The sequence below is a fragment of the Penaeus vannamei genome, chromosome 15, assembly GCF_042767895.1.
Source record: "Penaeus vannamei isolate JL-2024 chromosome 15, ASM4276789v1, whole genome shotgun sequence".
Lineage (NCBI taxonomy): Eukaryota > Metazoa > Arthropoda > Malacostraca > Decapoda > Penaeidae > Penaeus > Penaeus vannamei.
In genome coordinates, this window is record NC_091563.1 from 38,774,801 (window position 1) to 38,784,800 (window position 10,000).

General features: G+C 38.2%; 1 protein-coding gene across 1 annotated transcript in view; it reads right to left on the minus strand.

Moving 5' to 3' along the window:
* Positions 1-2,255: 2,255 nt before the first annotated feature.
* LOC113818278 (uncharacterized) overlaps positions 2,256-10,000 on the minus strand; it is a 72,503-nt gene continuing 64,758 nt past the window's right edge. Inside the window, exons 8-15 of the mRNA XM_070130738.1 lie at positions 9,357-9,539; positions 8,553-8,658; positions 5,755-5,871; positions 5,158-5,357; positions 4,331-4,444; positions 3,946-4,128; positions 3,462-3,553; positions 2,256-3,171 (exon numbers count right to left, since the gene is read on the minus strand). Coding sequence (XP_069986839.1) covers positions 3,009-3,171; positions 3,462-3,553; positions 3,946-4,128; positions 4,331-4,444; positions 5,158-5,357; positions 5,755-5,871; positions 8,553-8,658; positions 9,357-9,539 — 1,158 coding nt within the window. The 3' untranslated portion in view covers positions 2,256-3,008. The remainder of the gene's footprint in view (positions 3,172-3,461; positions 3,554-3,945; positions 4,129-4,330; positions 4,445-5,157; positions 5,358-5,754; positions 5,872-8,552; positions 8,659-9,356; positions 9,540-10,000) is intronic.

Here is a 10,000-nt window from a genome sequence, read left to right on the forward strand (position 1 = left end):
ATACATGATATATTCGAAACCGGTCAAATACATCTCTTGTATTGTAAAGATATTCATTCTCATTCATACCTTTCTACATTTGTCAACATGAATACAGCATAATGATTATCTAATGAGCGATTCTAACATTTCTTGATAAATCTAGGCATGTAGCAAAAAATCCTAATCTTGTCACTTATTGATAAATAAATATATAGATAGAAGGATGGATTGTCTGATTCCTTAAGATATAAATTTGAACAAGGTATTAATCTAAGGAGAAGGACGCGGGCATTCAGTCAGGAAGGTTGGCGAATTACAGCTCATGATTATTCGCAGAGTAATTAAGAACCGGATTTGAACATCCATTTCTTATTCATCTTCTTGCTTTTGTTGTAATAATAAAAAGAGACATCATCGTATTTCCTCTTGCATCTTTTGAAAGGCCTTAGTAGTATAGTACCAGTGTAGTATTATATAAAGTATACTCAGTTATACTCAGTTTTCAACATAGCATAGTTTGGCATTCATTTCTGCGACTTTGCTTGACATAAATACACAGATATACAGATAAACACATTTAACATCATTTCGGAATCAACATCGTGCTTAATTTCGTTAATCATTATGACAAATTACAGAAAGCACATCCTTCACTTCAGCGAAGATGCATAGAATGGCTTTACGTGAAGAGAACGTAAGTGTTGTGTTGTAAAGAAAGATGAATGACAGAATTAAAGAGCGTGTGTGTAGCCTTTGTGTATCGGCGCTGTGCATGTATGAGTGTGTGTGTGTCTATGTTTCTGTGTATGCGCTTGCCTTAATGTGTATACAGGCTGAGCATATACCTTGCTTAACTACAGGCATTTCATTGAAAAATAGATGTATGCCCATGTCTCCATAACCATATACAGTAGTTAAAAGGGGAAACTACAAAACTGCTCAGCTTTTTTCCCGCCATTTCCAGCTGTCTATCACCATCATACATCGAGCCATCTGGGTTATATCACACTGGCGTTGAGACGGATACACTATACCATATATAGATACACGTTAGACACCTGACTCCCATACATACAGAGCCTTGGTATACTCTGAGCAGTACAAACATCATTGTCGCAGCCTAAGCCGTAGTCTCGCTATGTACAAAATACTATAAAGGAGTGGGTGAGATTGCCTTAAATATATACACACACACACACTCACACACACACACACACACACACACACACACACACACACACACACACACACACACACATATTACATATACAGCGCTGAATGAAACCCAGCAGATATAACACCGTCCTTGCCCACGGCGTTGAGTATGTACACTGTCCATTAGTGTATAAAGCTGCGATGCACTTTGCACATTTACATAGAGTGCATGCTTGTTACAAAGCGTGATCACACTTCCGGAATAGATAAATACAAAGTGAGGTGTATCCCATGCATCAGACAATACAAGACTGATGTCCATTATATCATTTTTTTACACATCTTAGTACTCTGATTCTGGTATGTCAGAGAAGAGAATACTGGGCACCATTGATTGCAACTTCAGCTCTGTTAGGAATCGTTGGAAATAATACGAAATGACCATTACAGTCACGCGAATAAGAAGTTTAAGCATTGAGACATTTTGTACTAATTATTTCAATACTGCCAAACCAAAATGAATACACTGTGAAGCACCAGTAGGTTTGCAAGCTGAATCAACATTTTTCCGAACTGCTGATATCCTCAGTAAAATTGTATATATATGTACATACATATATATATGTGTGCATAGATAGAAATAAAGACAGATGGGTAAGTAAATAGATAGATAGATAAAGAGATAGGGAGATAGACAGATAGATATAGAGATGGGTAAATAGATAGATGGATGGATGGATAAATAGATGTTGATATAGATAGATAGATAGATATAGGTACAGACAGATAGGTGGATTTATATGCACATATATATACGTATGTATATATTTACATTTCATTAATTTGCATTTTCCCTCCCGTTTCCTTCTTGGATATGAATCCAAAGTAATGTCATCTTTTTTATAAAGTAGTAAAAGAAAACGCGTCCAGAACCAATGTGCTGTTAATTTGGATAAAATATCTATATCTATATGATAGATAGACATGTTGGGTCAATTTTTTTGCAAGCATGACAAACAAGTAAAATCCTACTTCTAAAATTCCTTTTATGAGTGATATTTTTTCAGTTTCATCCAAGCAAAAATGATGGTTGAAGAAATGCTTATTCTCTCTCTCTCTCTCTCTCTCTCTCTCTCTCTCTCTCTCTCTCTCTCTCTCTCTCTCTCTCTCTCTCTCTCTCTCTCTCTCTCTCTCTCTCTCTAAGAAAAAAACAGACAATATAAAATCTAATATTCTTTTTTTAAGTCAAAAAAAGATGTTAGTAAATTCTCTACAACCCCTGATGAACTTTCCCATTAAACAGAATTACGTATATAGTTCAAAATATTTTCATCTGAATCAAACAAAGAATTTGGTTCTTGGACGAAATCGACAAACAATAACGATTTTTTTCAGCTAATGATTATAGACCTATGTGCGAATTATTATAGGCCTATGTTAGTGTGAAATTAAAGTTTTAAAATAGAATGAAACCTTCTAATAACTTCAAATTCCTTATAAGTCCACTTTTTTCCTCAGTGGATTTGTATAATGTTTTTCTAAGTATATTCTTCACTGGACTCATGTCTTCGTTGCTCAGGTTACGATAATAATGATAAAGATAACAATGATAATAACAATAAAGACAATGGTGATAATAATAAAAATAATATTAACGATAACGATAGCAATGATAATAATAATAAAGATAATAACATTAATAATAATAATAACAGTGACAATAATAATAATGAAAACAATGGCAATAATGATAATGAAAACAATGACCCTATTAATAATAACAATACTAACGGTAATAACAATGATAATAAAGATAATGAAAACAATGACACTAATAATAATAACAATAAAGAGAACAAATGATGAACATATCAAACAAGATCCGGTTTCGGCTGGTTGTTATTGGCTTGGCCGTTGGTGTCCGGATCGCTGAATTCGTGCGAGAGAGACCTGACTTCGACTTCCAATTCGTGTCCGGGAGGCAGCAGGACGTTTCCGTTCGACTGGTCTTGCTTGGCTTTCTCGGCCTCACTTCTGCCATAAGAAATGTTTATTGAGATTTGTAATAAAGAAAAGTATTTTTAGATAGTTCTCTTAAAGTTTGAGCTACCTGAAGTAGTTATGTCAAGTGTGTTATGTGATTTGTAATTATTCAGTAATGGAACACTTGTTACTAATTATCTTCACTATTATTATCCTTCTTCTTCATCCTCTCCTCTTAATTATCAAGATGGTCATTAGCCAGTGAACAAGAGTTACTCAAGTATTCTTACAGTATTCCTTCCGTGCGCACCGTCAACAGGAAACAAAAGACGATCGCCTACCTGATGGAGCGGCGGGAGAGTAGTTGCGTCTCTACATAGATGGCGCGCTTCACCTCTCGTTCCACTTGCTCTATGTCTGCATCGCCATCAATCTAAAAGGAAGTGGAAAGATTCAAATACCCTATAATTATATCTATATGCATATCTGTCCATCTACCTACATGTATATCTGTCTTTATAATCGTATCTGTACGTTCACTGTAGTACATACAGTCGATGTAAGCGTGTGTAAGCACACACACACAAGCAAAAAAACAAACACACACATACAGTATATATATACATATATATAAGACAACTTTTCCCACGAAAGAACACACACACCCGCCCCTGCCAACCCGCCCGCCTCCCCGCCGCCCATACAGAATCCCAAACTCACGATCTTGAGTCTGTTCTTGAGGGGACTTTTCCCACGAAAGAACACACACACACGCCCCCGTCAACCACCCGCCTCCCCGCCGCCCATACAGAATCCCAAACTCACGATCTTGAGTCTGTTCTTCTCGTCGAAGGCCTTGAGCATGGGCAGCGTGACCTCCCTGTAGATGGCCAAGCGCCGCCGCGCCGCAGCCACGTTGTCGTCGAGGCGGCTCTCCCTGCGGCCCAGGTTGCGGCCAAGCTCCAGCTCCGAGCAGTCGACGAGCAGCAGCGGCGGAATCTGGTGGAACTGAGGGGCCGAGGCGGTCAGTTCCTCGCTGGCCGGCGGAGGGGTCACATCGCTCTCGCTCTCCCCGGGTTTTTTATTCTTTTTACTTTATTTTAAACTCTTTTTACGGGTCATTTTTAGTGCAAAATGGGTTTGTTTGTTTTTTAGGTTTAGAGATGATGTTAAGGACTAGTTAGCTTATAGTAAATCATGTTTGTTGTACCTTTTCTTCGAAAGACTGAGCCTGAATAACGTCTTTGGGGTAACCTACGACCACGATGCCCTCGCGCCCCTTCAGCGACTCCAGTTTGTCCTTCAGAAGCTGCAGCACCAGGTCCTGCAGGGACAAAAGGTGTGTATATACATATATACAGGCATATGTGTGTGTTTGTGTGTGTGTGTGTGTGTGTGTGTGTGTGTGTATGTCTATCTCTCTCTCTCTCTCTCTCTCTCTCTCTCTCTCTCTCTCTCTCTATATATATATATATATATATATATATATATATATATATATATATATATATATATATATATATGTATATATATATATATATATATATATATATAACATACACACACACACACACACACACACACACACACACACACACACACACACATATATATATATATATATATATATATATATATATATATATATATATATACATATATATATATATATATATATATTATATATATATATAAGCACATATATATACATATATATATATATATATTATATATATATACATATATATTTGTATTTATGTAGTTGAAGGATAAATAAATACATCCATAACTATTGATAGATTAGTAGAGAGATAGATAGATGCATAGATAAAAAGGTAAACAGAAAGGCAGATAGATATACAGAAGCACAGATAGATAATTGTATGAATATTTCAATAACTTATCACATCCTACAGCAATAGTAAATTTTCATGCCGTTAACTGAACACAATATCCAAGAGAGGCTATAACGGCACCCCTTTAAAAAGACCGAAATGTCACAGCACTAAAAAAAAAGCCAGATTCGAGGAAACTCACCTGAGGAACGAGTTCACCTTTGGTCATCAGGTTCTGGATCATTACCACCTTTTCGCTGGGTAGGTCTTCGTATATCTCGGGGGTCTCCTTCCAGCGGTCGATGTGCTCTCTCAGCATCTGGCCCACGCCCACGCACGCCCACCCGGGGTACAGGTAGGTGATGCCGCTCACGAGCTTCCACTTGTCGCTACCTGGGCCGCCTGTGGGTAGAGGAAGGGTTGTGTGACATGTTTGGAGAATTGTTTATCTGTGTAAGTGAAGTCGTTTTGTATTTCATATATACGTGTGTGTGTATATATGTATATGTATATATATTAATATATATTTACATATATGTTTATATAATATATGTGTGTTTGTCTGTCTGTGTGCGTGTGTGGGTGTGTGTATGTGTGTGCGTGTGTGCACGCGCGCATGTGTGTGTGTGTGTGTTCATGCGTGTACACATTAATACATTTAAACAATTTATCATCCTTTTATTAGTATATACAGCACAACAGCTGAAATAATCTGCCATGAGCGTCTCCCCACACACCTATATCTCCTCCCCCCTCCCCTCCCTCCCCCCACGCCCCAGGTACAGGCGCAGGTCCTCACCCATGAAGAAGAGGCAGGGCGGGAGCGACATCTGGTTTGCGTTGACGTTGATGGAGGAAGCGGAGAGCGAAGGGAGCTGCGAGAAGGGCGCCATGCTCCGGTATTCCCTGTACGAGCCTGTGGGTGGAGTATGGGCTTATTTAGCCTCTCGAGTTCCTGTGAAATGGTGATATTAAACCATACGGGATATCCACGAAAATCCGCGTTATTTTTGTGTTTGAATCCAAGGAACGGCGAAGGTTTGAAAATTAATTGTTTACTGTTGATAAAACTATATCATATTTAGATTACTTGTTGACAGGGGGATTCTTGTTTATGTGTTTCATTCCATTTTATTTATCTAATCATATTCACGGACGAAAATGCTTGATATTCCCATTTTCATGAATTTATAAAATTTATTTCTGAAATCTTCACTCCTTTTTTAGCTATCCAGTCGAATAAGATACAGTGGAAAACATCAGTTCCTTTTAAAGAGAAACTTTCGTTTCCTCTACATTATCTGCGTTATTACTTCAATGAATTCTATACTTGATAAAAAGAGAAAAATCTTTATTTATCTACTTTGTTAGTTTGCTTTTGTTTCGTTTTCCAGTATATATTTTGGTGTAATTTTCCAATGAATAAACAGATAAACAAACATATGCATATACATACATATGAATATACACACATACATTTTTTTTTCATATATAATATCCAACGTCTACCCAAGCAATAAAAAAGACAGTATTCCGGACATACCATATGCTCAGTCCAAAAAACAAAAAAAGAATATAAGATACACCTGGCAACGAGCAAGGGAAGGGGTGCGGCATGAGAACTGTCAGAGGTCGTGATGCGAAGCCAGGCGAAGGGAAGGGGCTTAGAGATTCCAGCTGCAGGGTTCTCTCCTCGGGAAGGTAAGACCAGACTCCAAGTAAGGCTTTTAAAGGGAGGGGTTGGATCGACAGGCAGATGGGGGTTTTCCTCTTCTGTTTTGAGTGGTATTGGTATCGTCAAGGTACGTGCCGTCGAGAAGGGTAGAGAAATTCGAGTTCTCTTCAGACTTGGAGTGTGTGCGTCGTCACTTGGCAAGATGGCTGAGGCTGTGATGTATACCTGATAAGTCTGGCATGGATGGACTCTTGTTACTGATATTCTTATCAAGATATTCAAGTATCACGCTACTTCTATCATAGACGGATGCCTTAGACCGGTAATGTCAATCCTGCTATTACAATTCTCGAATGTAATCTACGGTTAAACTATATGTTTGCTTCGTTTTTGTGGAGAAAAACTGATCTAGATTTATTCTATGTATGCGAAGGGACATCAAAATAAGTAGCCCTGCCTGCAAAATTTCTTGTACACTGGATATTCGGAGCTTTACATTCTACTCTCAGTTTGTGAAATTGCTAGACTTCTCACCTGAAGGGGAAAAGGGTATTCCATATCGCCTTTGCAGTAAGAAAAACGGTGAATTATCGTCGACTTGCAAGAATCAGATGCCATATCAATTTGGTATACTTCCAGAAGTGAAGTGAGAGAAAGCAGTGATAGTAATAAAACCGTTGTGGTAATAGTCAGTCGAATTATTTAACTGAAAAAGAGGCCTTAGCATACTGAAAAAAAACGTCTAACAGCATTCTTGTACTTAATTTTTATCAATTAATGCCAATACGACGATGGTCACACTCTAAGCCTGAATTTTCTGTAGAGGTAAAAAGGGGATCCTGAAAATCTGTGGTAAACAAACCAAGAAAAAAATAGATTCAGCATCAAAACCAAAATTTACTCGTGGGTAATCACTGGACTTGTTCAGCAAAGCCATCGCTCTCTTGGAAGAACGCAAATAATAACAACAACAACAATAATAAAGATAAGTTGTAAAAGAAACTCAACTTTGGGAACTGCAGCAACAACAGTAAAAGATTATATATCATTTAGTTTGTAAGGAAAGCAGGTAGACGCTTAAAAAGGACAAAGAGGTGTCGGTAGTTTGGGACAAGGCAAGGGTGAAGCGAAGAGCCAGCGAATAAAATGGTACCTTTCACACTCCTGAGGGAAGCGTCTGGCGGAAAACTTAACACAACCTCCCCACCATCTGCGAGGAAAAAGATGAGAGAGGGGGGAGAAGGAGAAAGAAGGAGGAGAACGAACGAACGCGAATGGGATAAACACTGAATAGAGAGACAGGAACGGAGGAACGGAAGGGTAATTGAGTCTTATGAATACACGAAAAAAGGGTTGTTCTTGGGTTTACCTTTGTTAGACACCTACCATACCTTGCTGATCTGCCTGATGTGACGCGGCCTCGATGAGATACGTAATTAAGGCTTTTATGAAGGTAAGGTAATAGGCCAACCGAATAGATTAGAAACTAGAAATTATTTTTATAGTAAACAGTGAATTATCGAAGATTTATAAACTTTTTGCTTTATGCAGACAATACAAAAGGGACAGCTTTTTAGAAATGAGTTAGCATATCAGATTTGTTTTTATAAACAACCACGTAAAGCTTATTTTTACAACACTGAGACAGATACAAGCGAGATGGATACGTAAAGAGAAGGATATACAAACATGCACACGCCAATAGACACAAAACACGCTCGCACAATAAAAAAAACGAATTTATAAGAATTTGAACATAAAAGAAAGAAAATGCGTCCAGCCTTAGTAAACACTTTCTTAACATAATGCACCTGCGGCCATTTATGAACACAGAAGGAAAGGAGCAAGACACACAAACAAACCAAAAACCACAGACATCCTTATTGGTTCCTTCAAGCCGCGAAAGGAGAAAGATTACTCACCTACGGAAGCTCGTGACGGCGGCGGGAGAGGAGCCGGCTGAAGGATTCTCGCGTGGGCCCTTTGGACGTCTCGGAACACCTCCTCCTGACTTCGATCTCCAGACACCTGAAGTAAGAAGCCATCGCAAAGGTGTCAGGGAGGTGGAGCAGGTGGATAGATAAAAATAATAATAATAATAATAATAATTATTAAATAGAGAGCAATGTTTTATTTTGTAATTTTCGTTTCCAGGTTTCAAGAAAATGTTCGGGGATAGTTGTAGTTAGTAGAAGTGTTGATCATAAGTGTTAATAGACTGTCAAACTTCTTGGGAGAAAGAATGGATTGTGTAATTATATCAAGGTAGATCTATTTCAAAGGATAAATACTCGAATTATTTTCCAGTAAAGCTCTGAAATGGTCAGTTTTTATTTTCCTCTTTCTTTTTTTGTTACATTGATACTTGGAAGTCAATAACAAAATTGCTGCGTTTAACTCTAAAGAAGTTGGACATCAACATTCGGGCATTTGTGTAAAATTCTGAGAATGACATACTAAATCACCTTTTTTCAAGGAGTTTGTAAGTTCAACTTAATCCTTGATATATAAACCAATGGTCTGCAGCAGTTAATAACCAAAACAATATTCAACATCTATAACATCTTTCAGTACAGTTTATAAACGACGAAGAACAATAATCCTCAAAGTATTCCTAGAAACGGGATACCATCATGCCTTAAATACCCTCCCCCCCACACCCCCATCCCTCCCCCCGCTCTGCAGACGAGACCCATCCCTCCCCACCCTTCCCCCCGGCGACTCACCACGTAAAGAAGTCCCAAGTTATCGTAATGTTCACACACAGGAAGGACTTTGCTGTGGAAATCCGAGAGTTCCTTCCGAGCGGCGTCGAGCATGAGTGTGCCCACCCTGGCTCCTGCTTCCAGCTTGTTCAGCAGCGTGGATTCTCTCCAGTCGAGCAGAATAGCACCGTCTATGTTCCCCAGCTGTAATATTTCAAGAAAGTAGAGGTTGTCCTTGTTATATATATATATTTCAGAAAGGTAGAGGTTGTCCTTGTTATATAAATATTTCAGAAGAGTAGAGGTTGTCCTGTGTTGTATATATTTCAGATGAGGTAAAAGAAAAAACATATAGGACTTATTTTCTTTAGTGTGATATATATTTTTCCCAGATATTCAGATGTGGGAGTCATGCATATCTTTCCTTCATAGAAAGGAAAGTAGAATTTGAGGGGTTTTGTTTCCCCTTCATAGGCTTTTGATTTCGCATACTGTGTAATAAAATGGGCGAATGCAATTAAAAACTAGGTTCGAATTATTCTGTGAAGGCAATAGGGAACCAGATGCAAAGCAAGTGAAATCATGGTTATTAATACCATGCAGAGGATTAGAACAAATAATTAATTGATGCCAAGAATACTTACGTTTGGTAATAAAACATAGAT